General features: G+C 36.9%; 1 protein-coding gene across 1 annotated transcript in view; it reads left to right on the top strand.

Annotated features, from left to right (window-relative positions):
* Positions 1-10,069, top strand: part of LOC102838415 (chromosome unknown open reading frame, human C21orf91) — a 33,656-nt gene extending 23,587 nt beyond the window's left edge. Inside the window, exons 3-5 of the mRNA XM_006873153.1 lie at positions 6,881-7,417; positions 8,271-8,333; positions 9,903-10,069. Coding sequence (XP_006873215.1) covers positions 6,881-7,417; positions 8,271-8,333; positions 9,903-10,069 — 767 coding nt within the window. The remainder of the gene's footprint in view (positions 1-6,880; positions 7,418-8,270; positions 8,334-9,902) is intronic.
* The last annotated feature ends 17,890 nt before the right edge of the window (positions 10,070-27,959 follow it).

Below are 27,959 nucleotides of genomic sequence, written 5' to 3'. Positions count from 1 at the left end.
CTCTGGAGAAGGATATCATGTTTGGTAGGGTGGATTGTCAGAGAAATAGGTGAAGACCCCCTAGTGAGATGGATTGGCCTAGTGGCAGCATCAATAGGCTCAAGCGTGGCAACAATTGTGAGTTCGGCCCAGGACTAGGTAGTGTTTCGCTGTTGTACATAGGGTCACTATGAGTCGGTATTGACTCAATGGCATCTAACAACAACACTGTCACTTCTGCTTAAAGGAATGTTTCTCTACTCCTTTTACCAAAACTGGAAATCTCAAAACCAGTAGCTTCTTATCTCAGTTCTTTTAATCTGTCCTATTAAGGAGCTCTGGTAGCGTAGTGGTTTCGAATCGGGCTGCGAACCACAAGGTCAGCAGTTCGAAACTACCAGCTGTTCCGCAGGAGAAAGACGAGGCATTCTGCTCCCTTAAAGATTTAAAGCCTCAGAAACCCTGTACAAGGTCGCTGTGAGTTGGAACTGACTCCATGGCACATAACAACAGCAACAACATTACAGCATTGTTTAGTCATCCCCACATTTTACAATTGTGTTGTAGAGTCGGTTTCGACTCATAGCGACCCTGCATAGGGTTTCTGAAGCTGTGAACATTACTGGAGCAGAAAGCTTCATATTTCTTCCACGGAACTGCTGGTAGTTTTGAACTGCTGAATGTGAGATTAACAGCCCATCTTATAACCACTACAATACCAGAACTCCTTACATTTTTTTTTTTTTAACACTTGTTTAAAGGAGCACACAATTCTTGTTGTTAGGTGCCATGCAGTCAGTTCCAACTGATCCAAGGGATCCTGTGCACAACAAAATGAAATACTGTGCAGTACGTGCCATCCTTACTATTGTTACCTTTTGAGTCCATTACTTTTAGCACTGTGTCTATCCATCTCCAATGGGGTCTCCCTCTTTTTCACTGACCTCTCACTTTACCAAGCATGATGCCACTAGTTCCTCCTTACAACTCATCCAAGTCTCACCATCCTGGCTTCTATGGAGCATTCTGGCTATGTACTTCTTCCAGGACAAGTTTGTTTGTTCTCCTGAAAGTCCATGGTACTTTTAGTATCTTTCTCCAGTATTATAATTCAGATACATCAGTTCTTCTATGGTCTGCTGTATTAATTGTCTAACTTTCACATGCATACAAGACTATTGAAAATACCATGAGTTGGCTCAGGCACACTTTAGTCCTCAAACTGATATCTTTGCTCTTAAATACTTTAAAGAAGTATTGTGCAGCAGATTTGCCTATGTAATACGTCATTTGATTGCTTGACTGCTTTTTCCATGAGTGTTTATGGTGGGACCAAACAAAATGAAACATATGACAACTTCAATCATTTCTCCAATTACCTGGTGTGGCGCTGTGGGCTAATGTGTCAGACTGCAAAGTCGTTTGAACTGCAGAGTCAATGGTCGCTATGGATCAGAATCAACTCGACAGAACTTAACAACAACACATGTGCCTGTGTGGCACTGTAGGTTAATGATGTGGACTGCATAATTGGTTTGAACCACAAGGTCGGTGATTCAAGCTCACCAGCCGCTCCTTGGAATCCTTATTCAGGGTCACTGTGAGTTGGAACAGACTCATTGGCACTTAGCAACAATAATGTGATGACTGGAACTGCGTTTGCCTTGGCAGCATCAGACAAAAGGATTTCAAGGAGCTCTGGTAGTGCAGTGGTTACGAATCAGGCTGTGAACCTTAAGGTTAGCAGTTTGAAACTACCAGCTGTTTGTTACGTGGGAGAAAGATGAGGCTTTCTGCTCCCGTAAAGATTTACAGCCTCGGAAACCATGTACAGAGTCGCTATGCATCAGAACCGACTCCACGGTACATAACCACCACCACCATGGTGCTATAGGATAAGCTGCACTAGATCACAAGGTCAGTTTGAGCTGCATGGTCAGCAGTTCAAACTTACCAGCCATTCTTGGAAACCCTATTTAGGGTTGCTATGAGTTGGAACGGACTTGACAACAACAAGACTTTGATTCATTAGACTAGGGTAGAGAAAATGTGGCCCACGGGCGATATTGTCATCGTCGAGATGTGCCGTGGAATCAGTTCTGACTCATAGCGACCCTGTACAGGTAGTTTCAAACTGCTGACCTTGCAGTTCACAGCCTGATTCATAACCAGTATGCTACAGAGCTCCTTAGTTCTCTAGAAGTAGTGTCAGAATAAAAGAAAAGGTAATATGGATACCTTTGAGGTATATTTTAAAGAAGTTTTCATAATAGGACGTTAGGTAATTACGTTCTTAAAATTTTTAGCAAGGATATAGTAGTGTGATCTTTGAACTGGTTTAAAAATTCATAATAATTCAGCTTCTTGAAGTGTTAACTCAATTTCAATACATTCCTTTCAACAGAACTGCTGAGGAAACAAATTAGTTCTCAGATCAGTTTACACTTACAAATGCAATTAAAACTGAAAGTCAGGGGAACTCCCTGGAATCTCTGGTAATGGCACTAGTTGTTTCTCCTATGTTAATTTAAACTGATACAGAGAAAGTAGAATTACTTCAAACCTTTATAAGATCAGATGTTTACTCTAATACAAATTAGGTGGACTACTCACATTCTTTACTAGACTAAAAAGTAATTTGTTCAAATATAAAAAGTATTTATGTTACGTTTCTTGAATTTTTAATTGTCTTTATTGTGGATAAGTAGTGACCTAGTAACCTCAAGGTCAGTGGTTTAAACCCACTAACTGTTTCTCAGAACCCCTATACAGGGTCGCTATGAATCAACTGACTTGACAGCTTTTAAAAACAATAGCACATAAATACTCTCAGGTATATTTATAAAGCAAATATTAAAAATTGAAATTTAAAACTCAGTAGTTTAGCATTTTAGTTTGTACCAACGTATCTAATGAAGTTTTAAGTACAAATCTGGATGAATGAACAAGTTTATAGAAAATAGCTATTTAGATAGTCCACGGTATTTGAATTTCTGTTTAAAAAAGAACAACTGAGAAGTTGTTCCTGATTTTCCTTGGCAGATTGAATGATACCACAGGAATGTCATCTCTATCTGTGCCAGTCATCAGTTCTTCAAACTAATGGCCCATTAAACTGAATTTGGGAGTACCTTTATCCACAGTGCAGTCTGATGAATCACATTTGGTTCCCCTTCTAGGATGAGCAGAACTATATTGTAATAGACCATGAAAGATAATTATTAACAAGGTTTATTTTTGCTTTTGTGTTAATATAGTTACTCATTTAACTACTGTTTTTTTTTAAGCAACCAATATGTGCCAGGCATTGTAACTGTAAGTGGAGTCCTGGTGTGGTGCTGCAGGCTATTATGCTACACTGCAAGGTCAGTTTGAACCTGAAGGTTGGTGGTTCAAACTCACCAGCCACTCCTCAGAAACCCTATCAAGGGTCGTTAAGGGTCGGGTCCAACTCAATGGCACTTAACAGTACCATGTGCCAGTAATTATAACACTAAGAATGCATGTAAGTATGGTTTGTTTCAAAATAAACTTATTTGCTAACAGAATATAAGGTCAGTGAATAGACCTTTGTAAAATCTGGTACAAGCAGCGTGACCCCAATGTACTGAGTAGAGAAGGCTTCCTAAAGGAAATGAAGACTAGATAGGAGATGAAGTCTCAGTAGCATAGTGGGAATAGTAATGGAGTGAAGTAGGATTTGAGGTACTGTAAGTGCTAGATTTTACAGAAATAATCAATAAGGGTAAATCGGCAAGACATCCAGGATTGACGAGGAGATGCTGTGAAGAAGGATACTCAGGTTTCTTCCTTGAGCCATATTTTGAAGAAACGTTGGATTAGAAAATTTTAATTTTGTAAGTTCACATTATACTTCAAATAGAATTGTTGGTATGTGCTGTGGAGTTGGTTCCGACTCATAGCAATCCTGCATAGGGTTTCCAAGGCTATAAATCTTTATAGGAGCAGAAAGCCTCATCTTTCTCCCGCAAAACAGCTGGTAGTTTCGAACTGCTGACCATGAGATTAGCAGCCTGATTAGTAACTACTACGAAGTAGACATCTCTTACTATTGACCCACTGTTGAAATTCTGGAGCACATCAGTAAATTAGTTGTTCGGTTCTGATTCATAGCGACTTTGTATATATAGGGTTTCCAAGGAGCGACTGGTCAGTTTGAACAGCCTACCTTGAGGTTCAGACCAATCTTGAGGTCAAGTGCTTATCCTACAGCACCATACAAAGACTCCTACTTTAGAACCCTTTTTATACAGGAGCTAAAGAATTCCCTTTTATATAGACTGAAGGAGACACTTATAATTTATTATATAAGGGTGAGTCAAAAATTACCCACCCACGTTATATCAGAATGCTGGTTCATATCTATAGCTGGTAACAACATTGAGCATGCATGTGAAAAGACTTTGTCAGATAGACGAGTGACAGTGGATTTTGTGGCAAATCATTTGCAAATCAGCCATGGCTCTGCCTATGAAATAATCCATGAGAGACTTGGGTTTTGAAAAGTTTTTGTGACATGAGTACCTAAACAACTCACGGAAGAGCATAAACAGAAGCATTTGGACATCTGAAAACAAAATTGAGACCATTACTCAAAGGAAGATAAAAGTTTCATTTAAAAAATCGTTTCTGGTGACAAGATATGGATTCATCACTACAAGCTTGAGAATAAACAACAGGGTATGGAATGGAAGCATCCTCAATCACTGATCAAGAAAAAATTCAAAAGTCAACCATCAGCTGGAGAATTGATGCTTAATAGTTTTCTGGAATTGCCAAGGGCCAGTAGCAGAACACTATCAGGAAAAAGGTTCAGAAATCAACAGTGCTCGTTACAGTGAGATGCTCACCAAAGAGCTGAAGCCTAAATTTCTGATTAAACGCAGAGGACTGCTATCCAAGGACATTGTGATCTTACATGACAGTGCCCATCTGCACACCTCTGCCCACACTGTTGACACTCTGCAAAAAGTTGGTTTTGAGGTGCTAAAGCATCCTCCTTATAATCCTGATCTTATTTCATCAGACTTTCACCTTTTTGTTCCCCTGAAAGCAGCCCTTTAAGAATGAAAATTCACCTCTGCTGAAGTGAAGACAGCAGTGCACTCATGGTTCTCAGCTCAGCCTAGAATATTTTTTAAGGGAGTACAAAAGCATGTTGACAGGTAAACAAAGTGTATTGAAAAGCAAGTGTGTTGACAGGTAAACAAAGTGTATTGAAAACCAGTATGTTGGAAGATGATGTATTTGCATTTTCTAGAAGCTGATTATTACACAGCCAGAGTATGGATAATTTTTGACTCACCCTCATATTTAGATTTAACTGAATAATTGATACATGTGTTAGACTTGAGGCATGGACTGAGAGAATGAGACAATTTACTGTTTGGTTGGATGAATTGTTATTTACCTAGGGCAATAAGCTTGGAATCAAGAATAGCTCTATTTGTTATTTACTCTATAACAGTGCTACCTACCTTTTTGCTTATCTAAAATATGTATAGTAAAACTTTTAATAAGGCTTGTGAACTTCTTTTGTGTGTATATTTAACTTGTTTTGATGATGTTGTTGTTATGTGCTATGGAGTCGGTTCTAACTCATAGCATCCCTGTACAGGGTTTCCAAGGCTGTAAATCTTTACAGGAGCAGAAAGCCTCATCTTTCTCCCATGGAACAGCTGGTGGTTTCGAACTGCTGACCCTGAGATTAGAAGCTCGATTGGTAACCACTACGCTACCAGAGCTCCTTTTTGATGATGTACATACATACACACTGTTATAAATAGAACTTTGAGATGCTGCACTTTGGTATTCTAATGTTGCTGTAAATTTGGCATAATTAGATACCAACTAGAAAAATGTACATAAAAACAATTACAGTACAAACAGAAAATAGCAATAATATGTACGACATTCTGTTAAGTTACTTTTGTACTCAGTTGAAGAAACATGGCTCAGATATTTGAGTTTACCTATGAGAGTGGCTAGTTCACATACGTGTATGTTGCTCATTTTCAGGAGGTGTCACCCACTTAGCATACAGGAACTTTTGAGAGAGGAAACAGAGACCTAATTTAACACTTTTGGGAAATCACAGCAAGTTCTATCTGAGTAATTTCTACAGTTGGTTTTTAAAACTGAGCTGGTGTATACATTAGTTTTCAGTTCATATCTCTGGTTCACGTTCAGTATAAATACACTGTTGATTGATTTTAATAATATGACCTGGGCTTATGAAAATATAACTTGGGAGGTAAATTGTAAGTTTTTCATTATTTATGGTATATAACTAGGAATTTGGAGTTCTGGTGTGGTGCTGTAGGATAAGCACTGGACTGCTAACCATAAGGTTGGCAGCTTGCAAATCCTGTACAGGGTCACTATGAGTCGGAACCGAGTCATTAGCACTTAACAATAACAATCAGTAGTAATTTTAAAACATGATTTACTCTTTTTGTTTGGAAAGAAAAATTTTATGCATTACTTCTGTTGAGCTTTATAATAGAAATTTTGCAAACGTATCTCAAGAGGGTTAGGGAAGAAAATAATATAAAGGCTAAAAGTTAACTTGCTGAGTTCAGTAGTGTTGTGTTTATGATGCATACAGTAACATGTCTCTAGACTAAGATTAAAATTGAATCGTTAAATCCTAAGACAGGGTTTACTGTTCATAAGAATAGTATTTATTGCTGAATATGTGAATTGAAACAAGTTATTAGACCACATTTTCAGTATTATTTGTACCAATATTTTTTAGAATCTCTGCTGATTTAAAAATTGTCAATGATTCCATGTTTTAGTAAGTTTTGCATATTCTTAAAGAAGTTTACAAAACATATGTACATTGTTCCCAAGTTTTTCTCTTTTTTTTTCCTTACAGGAGTACCCAAATCTAATCTCTTGCATACTAGGTCATTAAGGGGCCATAAAGACTGCTTTGAAAAATACCATTTGATTGCAAACCAGGATTGTTCTCGATCTAAGCTTTCAAAAAGCACTTATGAAGAAGTTAAAACCATTTTGAGTAAAAAGATAAACTGGATTGTACAGTATGCACAAAATAAGGATCTTGATGCAGATTCTGAGTGTTCTAAAAATCCCCAGCATCACGTGTTTAATTTCAGACATAAACCAGATAAAAAGTTACTTCCACACTTTGACTCCCAAGTACCAAAGTATTCTGCAAAATGGATAGATGGAACTACAGGTGGCCTCTCAAACTGTACGCAAAGAATTTTGGAGCAGAGGGAAAATACAAACTTTGGGCTTCCTGTGTTACAAGATTCAGGCACCAGCTTATGCCATAATAGTGTATTGTGGCCTCATAATCATAACCAGTCTCAGAAAAAAGAAGAGTCAATCTCTAGTCCAGAGGCTAATATCCAGAACCATCATCCACATTACAGCAGAGAGGAATGTAAGTAAAATGGGGGAAAAAAGGTAATAATTGTTTTGTCCCATCTTCCCTCACCCTTCCTCCCTGTGTATATATATACTGAGTGAATTTTAATGGGAATCATAAATTTGGTAATTACAGTATTAGACTAGCAGGTTCACTGTATCTCACTGTATCAAAAAGGAGATGTCTTAAAAGTCTCCGTTAGTTCTGTGACATACTACTCTGAGTATGCCTTAAGCAGTGAAATTCTGCAATTTCAAGATGATTAAACTGAATAATAGCAACAAACTACAAATTGGAAAGTTCAGGGCTCATAGTTTATGAGTACACTCTCAACACTTAGTATCACTGCTCATCCCTATAAAACTAATTGATTGGGAGTGGCATTTCAAAAACAGAAATGTGATATTTTACAAAAGGCCAAAGGTAATGTGTGCCTTTATTTTAAAGTTGGAGTAAATTGACTCTTTCAGTCTACTATAAAATCTATAGAAGTGTTTTTCAAAGTGCAGGTCATGAACTGTATGGTGCTTAATCAAGATCCATTTCATGTTTAGTTAACTAGCACTTTTTTTTTTAAAACTGAAGCAACATAAAACACCAGAACACACAATAATGTAATACTATGTATTTTTCAGTGAAACTTGTTTTAGGTGGAGGGTGGTTACATACTGGCAGTGTCATAAGCTATTTCTTACTGTGAGTGGTGTTCAGAGTTTGAAAACTACTCCTAACTGCAAAAGTTAATCAATGAGTCCTAGGGTACATATATGTTGGCAAATAGTATTTTTTTGTAATCAGATGCTATGTTAGTGATATAAGCAGCTTCTTTTTTCATATTGTGTCAGTAATGAGTATATTTTTGTTTCAGTGAATTCAATGACTCTTGGTGAGGTACAGCAACTGAATGCAAAACTCGGACAACAAATACAGGGTGAGGAATCAATGCTTTTTGTACATAAAATTTTGATACAGAAAATCCTGTATGACAGGGCATCATTTGTTTCATCTGCATTTAAATTTGGAAATTATATTCAAACTTGCTAAGGGCAAAAAGACTAAGAAGAAAATGACTTATTTTTGAACTGTAGGAGAAATAGTTTTATGTACCTACCAATGTGTTAGACATGGTGCAGCTTACTCCCTAATAGTTCTGTAAGACAGGTGGTATTATTAGTCCTCTTTTGTTCGTGGTAGTTTTCATTAGGAACTATTGCAAATGAATGCAAGAATGGTGAGAATAGTTGGTGAACAACTTTAAAAAACGAGTTATTTCTTAACATAATATGTTTATACTAACAGTTAATGGTTAGTATTTCCCCAATCATCCGTCTCTCTTTTTTTTTTTTTTTGTAATTTATTCCATTTAATTGATGAAACTGCACTTACAGTTGCTAAGTCACTTATAAAGATGATCTGTTTAGTTAGGGTCAAGGATTTGTCATCAAGTTGATTCTGATTTATGGCATCCCTGTATAAATCAGGAATAGAATTTTTCTCTGTAGGATTTTCAATAGCTGAAGTTTTTTAAGTCCCAAATTGGTAAACTTTCTTGACAGCACAGCCTATCAGAATATCCAAAATAATAATTTTATTAAAAAAGTAATAATAGCAACTTATTTATTGAGTACTTGTTTGCTTTACAAATCTGATCTTTCATTCTCACAGCAAGCCTGATAGAAATTGGTAGTTTGTTCTTGCCTGAAACTCTTATGAATATAAGCAAACATTCAGACATCCAAGTAGTCTGATTCCAAAGCCTCTTACAAGAATTTTCAGACTTGCGTAGTAATGGGCACTTCCTGTCTATAAGTCGTACTCCGTATTGATTGAGCATACTTTTGTAGTTTCATATGTGGTCATCGCCCCATCTCTGTTGTGGATCTCTATAGTTATTGCTTATGACTTACAAAGTTTTACTTCATGGAGAAAAGGAATACAGTATTCCAGTTGGCTGATTTTTGGACACCATTAAGTCATTTCTGACTCTTTCTGACCCTTGTGACAAGTAGAATTGCCCAATAGGGTATTCTAGGCTGAAACAAGTCACCAGGTCTCTCTCCTTCAGAGTCACTGATTTGGCTTGAACAGTCAGCCTTTTGGTTAATAGTGGAAAACATTGCACCAGCAGGGATCTGTCCTACTTGAATGCTTTTGTTAAGTGCTGTTGAGTCTGTTCCGGCTCTCAGTGATCCTGTTTAGAGTTTCTGAGGTTGTAAATCTTGCAGGAGCAGCAAGCTTCATATTTCTTCCATGGAGCAACTGATGGACTCAAACCATTGACCTTATGGTTTGATAAATACCAAATAAATACCAACTGTGCTAGGCTATGTGAAATACATAGACATCCTCAGGTAATAAGACTGTGGAGAGCACAGCTGTTTCCTCTGTTTCAGTTTCAGTGACAGAATTTCCATAATGTATTCATTTCAGTTCAAATACCAGCCATTCCTCAGAAACCCTTGTATATTAAAAATGAAACTTCTTTTTTAAATCTTTACAGAAGTTTTTGAAGAATTAACACATCAAGTGCAAGAAAAAGACTCTCTGGCCTCACAGCTCCATGTCCGTCATATTGCCATCGAGCAGCTTCTCAAGAACTGTTCTAAGTTACCATGTCTGCAAGTGGGGCGAACAGGAATGAAGCCACACCTGCCCTTAAACAACTGAAATAAACGTATACTTACTTCATATGCTCCGTAGTTTATTGTTCTTCAGGCATGCGAAGAAAGTTTGAAGAAAGTTATAGTTCGTTATTGTATAGTCATTAAATTGGCAATGCTTGAGGCAACATTTAACATCTTCATCAAATAAAGCAGATCATTATACTCTAGTCTTCTAGGGTTAATCATTTTGGGAATCTTTTTCCCATAATTACTAAATGCCCCGTCTTTAATTTTTGCCACATGTGGCTAGTTAAATATACTGTTACAGTTTTATTAAACATTCTAATATAATTCATCTGTCAGAACAATAGAAGGTTAACAAACTCCTTAGATTAGATTGAACTAAAGATAATTTTAAAGAGGGAAATAGAATTAATAATATTCACCTCTTCTTATTTATTATGAGCAATATTTTAATATGAAAATTTTATATACAGATGCTATTTTAGGTACCTTTCCATTCTCTTTATAAATGCATTTGGATGGTTCTGTATATGATATTTACACTTTCATGTGTGAATATGTTCACCCATATTTCAGATCACTACATTTTATTATCTTAATACAGTTTTTTATAACTATTGTTTTCCAAAGGAGAAAAATGTATTTTGGAGTAGAAATCTATTGGAATTGCTTTAATGTCAAGTAATTCATGAAACAGGAATTAATTAATTTTTAAAGCAAGTATCCAAATAAAATACGTTATTTTATTTTTTAACAAGCGTTCTGAGTTCAAAAGAAAATGCTGATCTACTTTTTTGTATGTCAACTTGTTGCCATGAAGGGAAAAAAAGCCTCTTTGACTTCATTCATTACTGCTTTTGTTCTTACAACTTTGATGTTTTAAGAGTTTGAACAGTCAGTCAAGCCTCACTTCCAAGTCAGTTGTAATTCTCAACTTTCCTCTAGTTGAATTTGCTGTGAAATTGTCTTGCCTTTAAGAAACAGTGTGCCACTTTGGATAAACGTTCAAGAATTCCTTAAAATTGTAAACATTCTATATCAACGTCACTGAAATTAATCACCAAAGAAAGCGTTGTAGGGGATGTTTTTCTAAAATTTAGAATCTAATGGAAAAGAGAATTGTTTGACAATAAGTAAAATAGAACTTCTATCTCAAAACAAAATAAGCTTATTATAAGGGTATGTCAAGTTGCTTAGGATATTTGTAGAGTTCTTAAACTAGTACATTGTCTCAACCAGCTAGATGAGTTTTTTTATAGTATATTACAGTAAAAACTAAACCAATGCAGAGTTAAATTGGGTTCTAAGTACTGTGTACCAACTGATGCTTAGAATGCACACGTGAGAAATCTTGAAAGAATTTACAGAAAAACCCATTGATTTGACAACTTCATGTATAAATATATGAATGACTTCTGCCTTATATTTGGCAGTCTACTCTGGCTTGGTTCAGAATTTAGTCTTGAACACGAATAGTATTTGACTAAACAAAGTAACACCTCAATCTGACTTTTTAAAAACAATAACAACAAAACACTTTGTAATGCTAAAATGTTAAATTTACTTGAGGGTATTCCATAGATTTTATGTTTTCTTCCCTAAGTATTGCATAACTTAATTTGGGAAGGAGCTTTTGAAGAATGCTTTCAGTTTTCTCAATTCTTTGAGTCACCCAAAATGAATTTCAAATCCAGGAAATGGGGTACATTGCTTTAGTTTTGATAAGCTTTAAATTCAATATGTGCAATATCAACATCTCTAAATTACATAAAGACGTTTTCTAATTAAGCCAACAAGTATCTTACTGCTTCATGATGGTTACATTTTCAAATTTGACTTTTTTTGGCATAATTCATTAAGCAGCCAGTGTATTTCATACATGTTTAGACTTCTATTTAGAAAACTTAGGAACACATAAAAACAACTGAATGTGTTGCCATTTGATATCAGTAGTAGTATATTTCCAGAATATGAGCCATATAGTACAGCCTTGAGTATAACAGTGTTATCCAAAGAAAGTGTTTGCTGATCTCAAAAAGATTCTGGCAAATACGAAGCTTTACTAATGAGTTTGGAACAATTAGATGGGATTATGCATGTACTAGGTCTTAATTTTGTACACTTTGATTTCTTCCACTTAGATATTTCTACTTAAGCTCTTCAAAGGAAAGGTGCTCTTTAAAATTACCTGTGGTGCTTGTATTCATTCTAGTACTTTATTCGGATAAATTTCTGTTTTTGTTGAAGTGTTTTGCACAGTTTATTCAAATATTTGGTAAACATATATACTATTAGTTTTCTTGACTAAATATGCAATCATTGTATATGCAACTATAAGGACAAGAATTGAGAACATGTAATAATAGAAATAATGGTTTGAATGGGTGTGGCTATTCTGTTATTAAGGAAGTTTAGAAGAATATCTTAATTAGAATCTATAGCTTCTGTTTCAGAAATATCAAACGGCACACTGCCAGTCTGCCATTTCTAACATTTCTAGGACAAATGATAAAAGATAAGTGAAATAATAATTGTTGGTTGTTTTTTTTTTTAGATTTAATTTTAATTAAGAAATTAGAACTCAAAAGTAATTTTGATTACTTGAGATTGATTTGTCAAGATTAAAATTTTTAAATCTCATCCGCCTAATAATTGAGCTAAAAAATAATTTTTTAATCTTGTGCTTATAATCCTTAAATTGTATCTAATACTTAAATTTAGTCTAAAAAAGCCATGTACTTAAGACAATGTGATACCAATAATGGATGATTCAGGCAACAGAGTAGTGTTTTGTACCATTATATTGTTTGTTTTGCACAATGTTGGAACAAAGAAATGTTCCTACAGTTTAGACTTATGTGTTCATTTCGCCACAAAGTGCCCATTTTTATATACATTTAAGGATTATTTTTTAAATATCAAGTACATGTTGGAAAGTGATTTCAGAAATAAAGTGAAAATATATTTTATTGTTGGTATTGTTATGCCAAGGGGGTTTCATAAAGTTCATGGAAAAATGGAGTTAAAAAATACTGAAATTTTTCCAAAACCTTTTTGAAGTCCCCTCCTATTGCCATTGCAATGTCTTGGCTTTTTATTTCATCATAGGCATCACTGAAAATAATTTAAAGTGCTTTCCTCTTATTTTTTTTTTATGTATTCTTTACCTTGGTATTGACACTGTTGAAGCTTGTCTGTCTATTTTTGCTGTTTAAAAAACTTTGAATCTATTTTTGTATTAATATATACCAGATTTGGTTTTGTTTCGGAAGAAATATACTTTTTTGTTAACACCATAAATGTAATACAAAGTGTATACACACTAAACTTCAGTAGAAAAATTTTAATCAGTGTGTGTGACTTGTTTATTGGGTGATTCAGCTAAATGATCATAAAATTAGGTAACGTACATGAAGACTTTCAAATGGTACTATGTAATGTTCGTGTGTTATATTTTGTGATTTATGCCAATTAGTTTACTGACAGGTGTTATTTATCATTGCTATGTAAAAGTAGGAGTCCAGGAGTGGTGCTGTAGGATAAGCACTGGACTGCAGCGGTTCAAACCCCACCAGTAGCTCCTTAGAAACCTAGTATATGGGTTGTTCTGAGTCAGAACTGACTCAACAGCACTTAACACAACAACATGTTAACGTAAGATATTTAAATGTTTTTAAGTACTTATTAAGTTTAGTACTCTGAAACACTTTTTAAATTTCTTTAGTTCAGACATTGCTATAAAAGCAAAGGTAATTGACTTTATTTCAGTGCTTAAATGCATTTTAGACTATAGGATAGTGGGAATAATTACTTGAGGAAGTTGGTGGTGTAATCACTATGATAAAACTCTCAATAAGTTAACTTTTGCTAAGTTAATTTTAGTGGGAGTGGTGAAGATAGAGTAGTAAACAAATCTCTGGCATGAGAGTGGCACCGTGCAATGCACAAAGTAAAGATATCTTGGAGGAGGGCTATAATGCTGTCTGAAATAACAAAGCTGTGTCTTACATCTCAGTATTTTTTCTTCCGTCTTTCTTTATTGCCCTTGCTATAATGCAGTTGAACATTACTTTGATTTGAACCATATCCTAGCAAGTCTCTAAAGGTTAGAATATTTTTAAGCATCTCGTTTATAAGATAACACTTTCCTGTTTCTGAATTTGAGTCCAGGTTAATGCTCTCTTATTTAATACTGAATTATCTTATAATTTTAAGTTTACCAAATAAAAGACATGGAAATGAGTATTGTCCTCTCCCCTAGACACACCTGCCCCTTCAAAAGAAAAAAAAAAAAAAATGTTAAACATTCCCCAACTGTCCATAATGCCAAAGTAATTTTAGTAAATGTATTTCTTTTCTCAACATACATAGAATGTTTATTTCTGTCCCACTACTTCCAAAATGAGGTAGTTAAAAAAGTGTCCATTAGTGACTTCTATTAAATGCCATTCCTACTTTTAACTAATTCTGTGTATCTCTGTGTTAGCCTTGATTTTAATCTTAATAGCATATAATAAGTCATCAAACTTAATCTCAGATATTGTAAATTTATTTTACAGAATTATGCTAAGAAGTTTAGAAAACGATGGAACTATTATGGTAAAAACTAAATTGGTTTAAAAAAAAACTGGTTGGACATTATTTGACTGTTTCTTTTAAAACTGCAATAATTTATACATTTGTATTGCTCTGCTTTGGAACTGTAACTATATTTGCTTTTCTTTTTAATTTTACAATAAAATTAATATTTTGTTAACTACTAGTTTCTGTGAATGTTTTTGAGTAGCTTTTTGTTGTTGGTTTATTTCATAGAATGTGGTACAAATGGCACTCAACTAGTAACTGAAAGGATGATGGTTTGTACCCAGCCAGAGTCACCTCCGAAGGGAGTCTTGGTGTGATGCACTTCTCAAAGTTTCACAGCCTTGAAAACCTTATGAAGCAGTGTTCTGCACAGGTGGACACAACTCTGTTACAATCAATATATTTTTTTAATGGTTGACTTATATGAAAAGTTTTGTTAGGCAGGCTTAGGTAGATTTTACATAAAATTGTCATTTTACCAGTTTCTTACATTACTTTGAAACCTACTGTGTGGCGTTTGACATTCTATCTGTTCCATGTGTTCAGAACTAGTAAATACAATTTCTGTGATTTACTGAATAGCATTTTTTTATATTTGGGGTGATGCACAGATTTTAGGAGACCACTGGGCTGCTAACTGCAAGGTTGGCCAATCAAACTTACTTGCCTCTTCCTGGAAACCCTGTATTACAGGGTCAATATGAGTAAGAACCCACTCAGTGGCACTTAACACCACCACACAAACAACTGTATAAACCATTACAGTTTGTGCTCCAACCAGTCTCTTGTTGGCTCTTCATTTCCCTTCTCACTGTTCTCATCCCTGTCACCATAATTTGCATTTGCCTGCTTTAGAAATTTTTACAGATGGATGCTTTCACTTGACTCTAATTTTTTTGCTTTGTTTTTGGGCTCAACTGAGATTCCTTGGTTTTAGTGAGCCAATAGTTAATTTCTTTGCTGAGCAAGACTATTAAAATGTATTTGCCTGTTGATAGACGTTTAGAACTATTATTAATGTAGCAAATAGTTTGTTTTTTAGTCATAGTATAAAAATTTTAAAAGTACACAAAATATCAGAGGCATTTTACAGAATAAAGAAAACTTGAGAATTCTAATGTTTCTTGATATGCTAAGAAAAGAATCTTAGTCCTTAAACTAAACTCTTAGTCACACTTAGAACCAGAAATACAAATTAAGTTTGATTTGGGAGTGAAACATCTGACTACAGATGAATTTAGTCTGGTGTCTAGCTTTAAACTGATTTGTGACTTTGAGGGAAAGTCAGTACATAACTAACTATTCTAAGCCTGGATTAACAAAGAGCAAACAATTGGTAATTTGTAACCTTTGTTCCTGGCCAGTTTCCAAGTTTTAGGTGTTACCACACTTTTTAATGCCATTGTAGTACCTGGAATTCCGTGCTTTTGCCTCATGGCAAGTATGTGTCAGAATATTTTGGATAGAAGTGTACTGCATGTTGTTCTTGTTGTTAGGTACCATCAAGTCGATAACAACTCATAGTGACCCTGTGCACAACAGAACAAAACACTGCACGGTCCTGGGCCAACTTCACAATCATTGCTACACTTGAGCCCATTGTCAGTTGATCTTTGTCAGTTGATCTCGCTGGGAGTCTTCCTCTTTTTCTCTGACCCTCCACCTTACCAAACATGGTGTCCTTCTCGAGCGACTGGTCGCTCCTGACAAAATGTCCAAAGCATGACCATCCTGGTTTCGAAGAAACACTCTGGCTGTACTTCTAACACAGATCTCTTTGTTCTTTTGGCAATCCATGGTACTTTCAATATTCTCCTCCAACACCATAACTCAAATGCATTACTTCTTCTATACTCTTCCTTATTCACTGTCTGACTTTCGCATGCATATGAGGTTATTGAAATACCATGGCTTGGGTCAGGCGCACTTTAGTCCTCAAACTGACATCTTTGCTCTTCAATACTTTAAAATGATCTTGTGCAGCAGATTTACCTAATGCAATACGTCATTTGATTTCTTGACTGCTGCTTCTATGAGTGCTGATGGTTGAACCAAGCAAAATTAAGTCCTTGACAGCTTCAATCTTTTCTCCATTGGTAAGAATGTTGTTTATTGGTCCAGTGGTGAGGATTTTTGTTTTCTTGACATTGCAATGCCATCCATACCGAAGGCTGTGGTCTTTGGTCTTCGTCAGTATTTTAAGTCCTCTTCATTTTCACCAAGCAAAGTTGTATCATCTGCATATTGCAGGTTGTTAATGAGTCTCCAATCCTAATGCCATGTTTTTTCTTCATATAACTCTGCTTCTCGGATTATTTGCTCAGCATTCAGGGTGAGTAAGTATGCTGAAAGAATACAACCCTGTCACACTCCTTTCCTAATTTTAAACCATGTTTCCTGTTCTGTTCAAGCAACTGCCTCTTGGTCTGTGCATAGATTCCTAATGAGCACGATTAAATGTTCTGGAATGCTCATACTTCACAACATTGTCCATAGCTTGTCATGATTCACACAATTGAAAGCCTTTGCACAATCAATAAAGTAAACATCTTTCTGATATTCTATGCTTTCAGCCAAGATCCATCTGATGTCAGCAGTGATGTCCCTCGTTCCATGTCCTCTTCTGAATCTGACTTGAACCTCTGGAAGTTCTCTGTCAGTGGATGGTTGCAGTTGTTACTGTATTACATTGAGTAAAACTACTTGCATGGGATACCAATGATATTGTCCGATGATTTCCGCATCCTGTTGGGTCACCTCTATTTGAAATGGGCACAAATACTGATCTTTTCCAATCTGTTGGCCAGGTAGTTGTCTTCCAAATTTCCTGGCATAGATGCGTGCCTCCAGTAGTGGTGCCTTACTTTGTTGAAAGATTTCAATTTGTGTTCCATCAATTCCTGGTCACTTGTTCTTTGCTAATGCATTCAGTGCCCCTTGGACATCTTCCTTCAGAATCATTGACTCGTGATTATATGCTGCCTCTTAAAATAGTTGAACATCACCCATTTCCTTTTGGTACAGTGACTCTGTTTTCCTTTCATCTTCTTTTGATGCTTTCTGCATCATTCAGTTTTTGGCCCCTAGAACTGTTCAACACTACAAGTTGAGGTTTGAATTTTTTCTTCAGTTCCCTCAACTTGAGAAATGCTTAGTGTGTTCTTCCTTTTTGGTTTTCTGTCTCCAGATCTTTGCACATTCTGTTGTAATGTTTGTCTTCTCGAGCTAATCTTTGACATTTTCTGCTCAGCTCTTGGACTGCCTCATTTCTTCCATTTGCTTTAACGTCTCTACTCTGGAGAGGAAGTACCAGTGTCTCTTCTGATATCCATTTTGATCTTTTCTATCTTTCGTGTCTTCTTAATGACATCAAGGACATGTATGATGTTCTTGATGTCATCCCACAACTCTTCGGGTCTTCGGTCTTTAGTGTTTATTGTATCAAATCTGTTCTTCAGATGATCTCTAAATTCAGGTGCGATATATTCAAGGTCATATTTCGGCTCTCATGGACTTGTTTTCATTTTCTGCAGCTTCAGTTTGAATTTGCATATGAGTAATTGATGATCTGTTCCACAATCTGTCCCTGGACTTGTTTTGACTGATGATATGGAGCTTTTCCATCGTCTCTTTCCACAGATGTAGTTAATTTGATTTCTGTGTATTCCATCTGGTGAGGTCCATGTGTATAGTTGTTTCTTATGCTGTTTAAAAAAGATACTTGAAATGAACAAATCACTGGTTTTGCAGAATTCTATCATGCCATCTCCAACATCATATCTATTACCAAGGCCATGTTTTCCAACTACTGATCCTTTCTCTTTGCTCCCAACCTTTGCATTCCAATTACCACTAATGATCAATACTTCTTGATTGAATGTTTGATCAATTTCAGAATGAAGAAGTTGGTAGAATTCTTCAATTTCATCCTCACTGGCTTTAGTGATTTGTGTGTAAATTTGAATAACAGTGATATTAACTCGTCTTTCCTGTAGATGCATGGATATTATCCTATCACAGCATTGTACCTCATGACAAATCTTTTTATGTGCTTTCCATGATGAATACTATGCCATTTCTCTTCAATGTGTTATTCCCAGCATAGTAACCACGTGATTGTCAAATTCAGAATGGCCAATACCAGTCCATTTCAGCTCACTAATGCATAGGATATCAATGTTTATGCATTCCATTTCATTTTTGACAATTTCCAATTTTCCTAGATTCATACTTGATACATTCCATATTCCAAGTGTTAATGCATGTTTATAGCTGTTTCTCTTCATTTTGAGCTGTCCCCCATGAGCAAATGAAGGTCTCATGGGCTTGTACACCATTTGTGTCATCATGGTCAACTTGCTTTTGAGAAGACAACTCTTCTATAGTCGCTTTTTAAGTGCCTTCCAACTTGAGGGGCTCATTTTCCGGCACTACATCTGACAGTGTTTCTCTGTTATTCATAAGGTTTTCAGTGACTAAATATTCGGAATTAGTTCATCTCTCCTCCTTCCTAGTCTGTCTTTCTCTGGAAGCTCATCTGAGACCTGTCCACCATGGGTGACGCTGCTGGTATTTAAAATAATTTTGACATAGCTTCCAGAATCACAGCAACACACAAGCCACCACAGTACGACAAACTGACAGTTGAGTGGTAGAATGATGCATATAGTGTAGTGGTATTTTTAATCATAAAATGGTCTTTGAGAGGTTTTACTTTTGGAATTTCAAAGTTTAGATTAATCAGTGTTTTTGTTTTTTCCACTACATCTAAACCTCATTCTAGTGTTTGGGTGGCACAGACCATTTTGATTTCTAAAAGCAAAAACTTAGTATCCCAACCTCCATTAACATCTGGGCCACCCACCCTCACACTCACTGGTGAATCAAATAAAGTGGATCAGAAGGATCAATGTTGACAGTTATTCTAAGTACAGTACAGTCAGTTCTGACTCATAGAGACCCTGCCTAGGGTTTTAAGGAGTGACTGGTGGTTTGAATCCTTATCCTATAGCGCAACACCAGTACTTTGATTATGTTGTTGTTGTTGGTGGTGGTGATGGTTATGTGCCATGGAGTCGATTCCAACTCATTGGCTTGGTGAAGGATTTCCGAAGTTACAAATCTTTATGGGAGTAGACAGCCTCATCTTTCTCCCTCAGAATGGCTAATAGATTCAAACTGCTGACCTCATGATTTGTAACCCAACTCAACACAGTATACTGTAACCAGAGCTTCCGTTGATAGTATCAGTGTGTAAACAAATCAATACCTGTTAGCCTATATTATAGTGGGTGCAACAGGTAAGTGCCTGGTACCTGGTTTTGAGTTTTCATTGCTGTGTATGAATTTGGCCATGAGCTTAATTATGAATTATCTTTGTCCCAATCCTATTTCCAAGCCCTTTGGGAAGTCCGCTGAGTAAATTCCTCTTCAGCCTAAACCAACTTCTTACTTTTTTAGTTTACAACTGAGAAGTCTTACACCTAACCTTCTCATTGGGGACTAGATTATGACGTTCTTCCATTCTAAGACTTTAACAAAATTGAATTCTAAAAGTGAACTACTGAGGGTCATCACATAAACTGAACTATCCTCAGGACCATATAGGCTCCCAGCTAGGTCAGCTGAAACTGTTGGGAAGGTTCTTTATTACAAAGAAATTTTGGTAATAAAGATGTGAATTTTACTGTTAAGTATTCACAGAATAGGTGGCTTTGGGGAACTTCGTACTCCTCCACTAATAACTGAAAGTGGTCAGTTTGTATCTAGCAGGATCTTGGGAGGGGGACATCTAATGAAACAGTGATGACCTGTTTCTCCTGGTAATACCAAGTAACATCCAGCCAAGTAAGCATCTGTTGATGAGTGAGTGAATGAGAGATCTCAGGCAAAACCAAAACTATGTTCTCTCAAAGTAAAAAACTAGTTGTGTCTCCCCCCTCCACCCTGCAAATTCCTGAGTTCCTTGCCCAGGGACTAGCACACATTCTCTCCACATACCCCTCTCCACACCACCTTCTTGACTTTTTCAGGCCTGTAGTTAAGGGTCATCAAGTAAGTATCCGACTCTTAGTGACCCTGTATTGGGTTTCTGAGGAGGAGATGATGGGTTTGAACTGCAGCCCTTCAGATCTGTAATCACGTGCAATTACTGTGTCTCCATTTCTTCCAAACCATTGCTTCTCTAACTTTGTATTTCATTTCATTAAATTTCATTAAATTCACATTGCTGTGTCCCACCCCCAGAGCTAGGTCTTTAGATCAGGGATGGAGCCCCATGACTTTTATCCTTTCACATTCCTAGATGATAATACTGCTGCCAGGCACTGCATTTTGAGAACCACAGCTCCAAGTCATTTATACTCCCAGAGTTCACTTCCCAAAAGATGTGATAATACCAATTCCTATTCAAATCTTTCTTGATTACCTTTGTCTACAGACTAAACATCAATCCCTCTGCTCAGCTTTACATCCTTCACCATTTGATTTTCACTGGTTTTCTATTTTAATCCTTTTATCAAATTGAAATTTTGATTTTATATACCTGTAGGCTTTGGGCCCAGGGATACAGAAGTCAACAAGACTGTCTGACATCTGAAAATAATTCTGCCAAGAAATTTACACTAAGGATTAAAAAGAGTCTTGGACTTGCTAAGTGCTATAGAGTTGGTTCCAACTCATCTTGACTATGTAGAATTTTCAAGGAGTGGTGGTAAGTTTGAACTGCCCATCTTGCAGTTAGCAGGCCAGTACTTATCTTACAGCACCACACCAGGAGCTTGAACCGCTGACCTTGCAGTTCAAATGGCTTTGCAGTCTGACGCATTAAACCACAGCGCCACACCAGGATTCCAAAAAATTGATTAACGAGAGTAGAAAGCCTCATCTTTCTCCCACGAAAGATCTGGCAGTATCGAACTGCTGACCTTGACATTCGAAGCCAGATTCTTAATCACTACAATACCAGACTTTAGCAACCAGAAAATAAACAGTTTTAAGGACGTCACAGCAATCATAAATTGCACAATGGATTGAAGTGGGAGGTAGGATGGTGGGATTGTGTGATCTCTTTAAGTTTTGACCATGAATTGAGATTGAAATAGACTGTGGGTCCAAAATTGTTTTTCCTGAAGTCAAGGTTTGCTTGAGTATGGATAAACAGTGAAAGGACAGATCCAGTAATAAAGCTATGAATGGAAATAATCAAAGGAGTAAAGTCCTAATGAAATGGAACGATATCACAACTAAAATGATTTGTCTTAGAAAAGGTTTAGGATAACCTCAAGCTTTGAGACTGGAGAGAAACTACATATCGATGAAATTGAGGGAGGTTCATTGGAGAATGAGGAGGAAATGCCCTACCTGGCTGCCTCTATTTTCTATGAGAAATTAGAGATGAGGTCTTCGATTAAGAGAGATGAGAAAGATGATGGGAGTCAGAAGCTCAAGGGAATTAATGAAATAACTGATTTTTGAATGGAAAGAGATCCTCATTACAACAGACTGTTTGTGGTGGAGACTGGATCCATAAGTCACTGAGTTCCTCTGAATTTCTGTTTAGCTTTTGTTGTAAATACTTGTAAAAGGAATATTTTAAAATTGGAATACATTAAACTGAAAAGTACTACTGAAAATAGAATCTTAAACTCATTTTTAGAGAAGAAAATTCACAAAATCTTTCACATAATGGGTGAAATTTCTTTGTGAAACAAATGAAAAAAATAGCAAATGATAAGTGTCAAAGAATTCTGTAGCTCTAGCTCATTTTTTTAAACAATTTTCATTTGCCCTCTGAGTAATTGTTCCTATGGGCAAAAATGAACTATAACTCTGTTTTGAAAGCCAGACCCTTCTAGGTCAAACTTTACCAGAAGCCAGCTGAGAAATATCTAGCTAGATAAAAGAAGATATATAAGAAGATCAACAGTATACAGAATGTGGAAGGAAGCCAAGACATACCTAAACATGGTTTCAGATGTGTAGCCTCAAACAAATGGCAATGTAAAAAGAGAAGTATCCGTTCTAGGGGAAAGAGCCAACTGAGTTGAGAAGTGATGGAGGCCAAAGAAGAAGTTACAATAAGCATGACAATCGCTAAACTAACATTCAGGAACTTGAGTTCTAGTCCTCCTTTCCCACTTCTGGACGCTGATTTTCTTAGCCTCAGCTTACTCATCTGTAAAATAATAAAAATGAATTTGATGGTTTTTAGTGCACCTTCATATTCGACCATTCTACAAAGTGAATTTCAAGAAACCTGCAATGGAAATACTCCCCAAGCTCTGCATCTGACCTGAAAAGGCATAAAGGAAGTGTGATTTCTACACTATAGCTCTGTAGCTCTGCTAGCCACAAAAATAAATTGTGAGTTGCTTTTATTGCAAGCAAGCTGTTTCTAAGATTGTCTGTGTCAAAAAAGAAAAATCAACTCCAACTCATGCCCACCCCATGTCATAATAGAACTGTATACCATAGAGTTTTCAATAGATGATTTTTTCAGAAATAGATTGCCAAACCTTTCCTTCAAGTGTCTCTGTGTGAACTTAATCTGTCAGCGTTTCAATTAGCATTTGAGCATGTTAACCACTTATTTGCACCATCCCAGAACTTTTTACATATTAACTGTTTGAGTATCTAGGTTGCAGAAAGAGAAAAAACCTTCAGGCCTTATTACTTTTCCATATTCCAATGTCAGGAAAAAATATTTGGGAGAGAATGTTTTCTTAGTATCAGTGAGTTAGGTCTCCCACATAAAACAAACTGGACAAACAGCACGGTTTCCAAAGGCTGATTCTGACAATGTTTTTATCTGGCCATGGAAAATGAGACTGTAAAGGCACTGTAGAAAGCTGTTTAGTAGAAAAAATTTATTCAATCAATGGTTAGCTGCCGTGAAATCAACCCCCGACTTATGGTAACCCAAGCACAACTGATCCATAGGTTTCCATTGTCTGATTTTTGGAAGTAGACACCCAAGACTTTATTCTTAGTCCATTTTAGTATAGAAAACTAATCCAAAGCAGTTGCCTTCGAGTCAATTGCAGCTCATAGTGTCCCTGTAGGACACAATAGAACTGTCCCATAGCATTTCCAAGACTGTCCTAGTGTGGCAATGTGCTGGACTGCAATGTGGTTTGAACTGCAAGGTCAGCTATTCAAGCTCACCAGCTGCTCCTTGAACAACCAAGTCGCTATGAGTTGGAACCAACTTGACTGCACTTAACAACAACAACAATCTTTAAGGAGTTCAGGTGTGGTGGTATAAGATAAGCACTCGACCTCAAAGTTGGTTTGAACTGCAAGGTTAGTGATTCAAACTCACCAGCCGCTCCTCAGAAACTGTATACAGAGTCACTATGGGTTGAGACCAACTTGGTGGCTCTTATCAACAACAACAACAATTTTTATGGAGGAGCACTGTAGCACTGTAGCTCTGCTAACCGTAAGTTTGTAGGTTTGAGGCCAGCTGCTACATGGGAGAAAGATGAAACTTTCTGCTCCTGTAATAGTATATAGCCTTGGAAACCCTATACGAGGCCTTTATAAGTTAGTTAGAAGCAACTCAATGGCATACAGCAACCTTTATGGTGAGCCCTGATGTGGTGCTGTAGGATAAGCACTTGGACTTCTAACAGCAAGGTCTGTAGTTCAAACCCACCAGCTGCCCTTGGAAACCCTATACAGAGTTACAATGAGTTGGCACCAACTCTATGGCACATAACAACAGTATTAATGGAAGTAGACCATAACATCCTTCTTCCATAGACCTATTGGCTTGGTTTTAACCACTTACCTTTCAGATAATATCCAAGAGCTTAGCCACTGTGCCTCCAGGCTCCTTTCAATCCTTTATCTTGAAATGACATGTTTCCTATTATGAGGATGAAGGAGTGCTGGTGCTTCAGTGGGTTAAGCACTGGACCGTTAACCACAAGATAAATAGTTCAAACCCATCAACCATATGGGAGAAAGATTACGTTGTCTGCTCCAGTAAAGATTTCGTCTTGGAAACTATAAGGAAAAGCAGTTCTACTGTGTCCTATAGGGTTGTTATGAGTAAGAATCAATTCAGTGGCATGGGTTGATTGGGTTTGTGTATTATAAGGAGAGCAACTTCTTATAATATTATAAGAGCAACTTCTTATAATATCAATTATCTTTTGATAATGATAATGACAATTGTTAAGTGCTATCGAATTGATTCTGATTCATGGTGACCCTGTATAGGGTTTCTGAGGAGTGACTGGTGGGTTTGAAGCACCTGTGGTTAGGAGTCTAGTGCTTATCTTATAGCACCACATTTGTTGTTATGTGCCATCAAGTCGGTTCTGACCCAAAGCGACCCTGTATAGGGTTTCCAAGGGTGTAAATCTTTACGGGAGTAGAAAGCCTCATCTTTCTCCCGCGGAGCACCTGGTAGTTTTGAACCACTGACCTTAAGGTTCGCAGCCCGATTCGTAACCACTACGCTACCAGAGCTCCTTATAGCACCACATAGATAGTAATTTTTCAGTTTTGTTCACAGATTTCTCAAGGTATCCGAATCTAAAATATTCCTATGAAATTTATAAGCTGAAATAGCATAAAGTGAAGAAGCAATAATCATTATAATTTACATGGGTAAAAATTTTGAGTGTTCCTCAAAAATAACCTACCAGTCATACTAAATAACACATAAAATCTAAAACAACACTAACATGTAGTGCTCCCAGACACAGTTGAAAGCTATGGTGACTTTATACTGAAGGTAGTTCTGGGAGAAGGATTTTATCATTGCCTCCTCATCAGCTCACTGTAAAACAAACAAATGCTAGCTTCATTTTTCACTGTTTTCCATAAGAGCAAGGATATACTTCAGATTCTTTTGGTAAATGAGGTACCTTGAATTTACTCAATGTGACTTTTCTATCCAACATCTTAAATCCCACCAAATGATTGGGTTGTTGTTAAGTGCTATCAAGTCAATTCCGACCCATAGCGACCCTTTATAAGGTTTCCAAGGAGCATCTGGTAAGCTTGAACCACCAACCGTGTGGTTCAAATGACTTTGCAGTCTGAGGCATTAGCCCACAGTGCCGCACCAGGGTGGGACCATACAAATAGGTTGTAAAGGACTCTAATGCCAGGATTGATTCATTTTGCCATCCCACTAGGTTTAAAAGGAGCCATCTCAGAAGCAGAAATAGATCATCCCAGAACCAACAAAAAAGAACAGCATGAGTGGAGCATGAGATCCCTATCTAGAAAAATGGGGACAGTAGTGACAATGGCATGGAAAGACAGAACAGCTGTGGGATTTTAAGCCCATGCACCAAGAAAACTGAGCACCTATAGGCAAGAGCCTGGCTTGTTGAATGTTCCCTTTGGCCATTTACAGACCACCTAAAAGAGCATTATAACACTTGCCAGAGCAGGGCAGAGGTCAAGGGTCCACATGGCTAAAAGACCAAAGACAAGAGCAAGGAGTACCTGAAGTATGGCAGAGAAGAGGTCTTCCTGATTGGAAAACTGCTATATCCTCAATGTTTCTGATCCTGAGTTATACCCTGTTTACTTCACTAATAAACCCCATAAGGGAGAGTATTGTTATGAGTTCTGTATGGCCATTGCAATGGATTATTGAACCTAGGTGTCAAGCAGAACATGCTGTGAGAGGGATAGTTGGTGTCAGAACAGGGTAAAAAATGTTGTAGGGTGGAGGCATGTCTGATATCTGCTTCATAGAAATCAGCGTTGGCCAATTTTGACTTTGATTCTCCTCCCCACTTGTAAAGCTAGAGGAGATCAGACATGACCTCCACATGGTTTTTAAAGTTAGTGAAAATAGGTGCTACTATAGGTCTTCAGTAAAAATAAAGTTATGTAGACCAAATTTACTTTCTAAAAGCCAAGTATACCTACATTTTTTCCTTAGTATAATTTTAATTATATGTATGGGTTGATACCATCACTCTTCTGTCAGTTTGTTGTACTGTGGTGGCTTGTGAATTGCTGTGATTCTGGAAGCTATGCCACCGTTATTTTAAATAACAGCAGGGTCACCCATGGTGGACAGGTTTCAGATGAGCTTCCAGACGAAGACAAATAAGGAATAAGAAGTGATGGACTACTTTCGAATACTTAGTCATGGAAAATCTTATGACTAGCAGAGAAACACTGTCAGATACAGTGCCAGAATATGAGCCCCTCAGGTTGGAAGGCACTCAAAATGAGACTGGGGAAGAGCTGCCTCCTCAAAGCAATTAACCATGATGAGGCGAATGGAGTAAAGCCCATGGGAGTAAAGCCCGCGGTACCTTCATTTGCTGATGAGACACAACACAAAATGAAGAGATACAGCTGTAAACATCCATTAATAATCAGAATATGGAATGTACATAGTATGAATCTAGGAAAATCGGAAATTGTACAAAGTGAAATGGAATACATAAACATCGATATCTTAGGCATTAGTGAACTGAAATGGACTGGTATTGGCCATTTTGACTCTGACAACCACATGGTTTACTATTCCAGGAATGACAAATTGAAGAGGAATGGTTGTGGGATGACATCAAGAACATCATACAGAAAGAAAACAAAAAGTCATTAAGAACACAAGAAAGAAGGAAAAGACCAAAATGAATTTCAAAAGAGACACTGATACTTGCTCTCCAGCATAGAGATGCTAAAGCAAATGGAAGAAATGAGGAGGTACAAGAGTTGAACAGAAAATTTCAAAGTCAGCCCGAGAAGACAAAGTCAAATATTACAATGAAATGTGCAAAGATCTGGAGTCAGAAAACCAAAAGGGAAGAACACACTCAGCATTTCTCAAGCTGGGGGAAATGAAGAAAAAATTCAAGCCTCAACTTTTGTTATTGAAGGATTCTTTGGGCAAATTATTGAATGATGCAGAAAGCATCAAAAGAAGATGGAAGGACAACACAGAGTCATTGAACCAAAAGGAAATGGCTGATGTTCAACTGTTTCAAGAGGTAGCATATGATCAAGAGCCAATGACCCTGAAGGAAGAAGTACAAGGTGCATTGAAGGAATTGGTAAAGAACAAGGCAGTAGGAATTGATAAAATACAAATTGAAATCTTTCAAGAAAGTGAGGTGACACTTGAGGCACTCACTCATCTATGCCAAGAAACTTGGAAGACAACTATCTGGCCAACTGATTGGAAGAGATCCACATTTGTGCCCATTCCAAAGAGAAGTGACCCAGCAGAAAGCATAAATCATCAGACAATATTCTTGATGTCCCATGCAAGTAAAGTTTTACTGAAGGTAATACAGAAACAGCTACAAGCATACATTGATAGAGAACTTCCAGAAGTTCAAGCCAGATTCAGAAGAGTA

The sequence above is a fragment of the Chrysochloris asiatica genome, unplaced genomic scaffold, assembly GCF_000296735.1.
Source record: "Chrysochloris asiatica unplaced genomic scaffold, ChrAsi1.0 scaffold00225, whole genome shotgun sequence".
Lineage (NCBI taxonomy): Eukaryota > Metazoa > Chordata > Mammalia > Afrosoricida > Chrysochloridae > Chrysochloris > Chrysochloris asiatica.
This window is presented reverse-complemented; position numbering and strand designations above follow the sequence as displayed.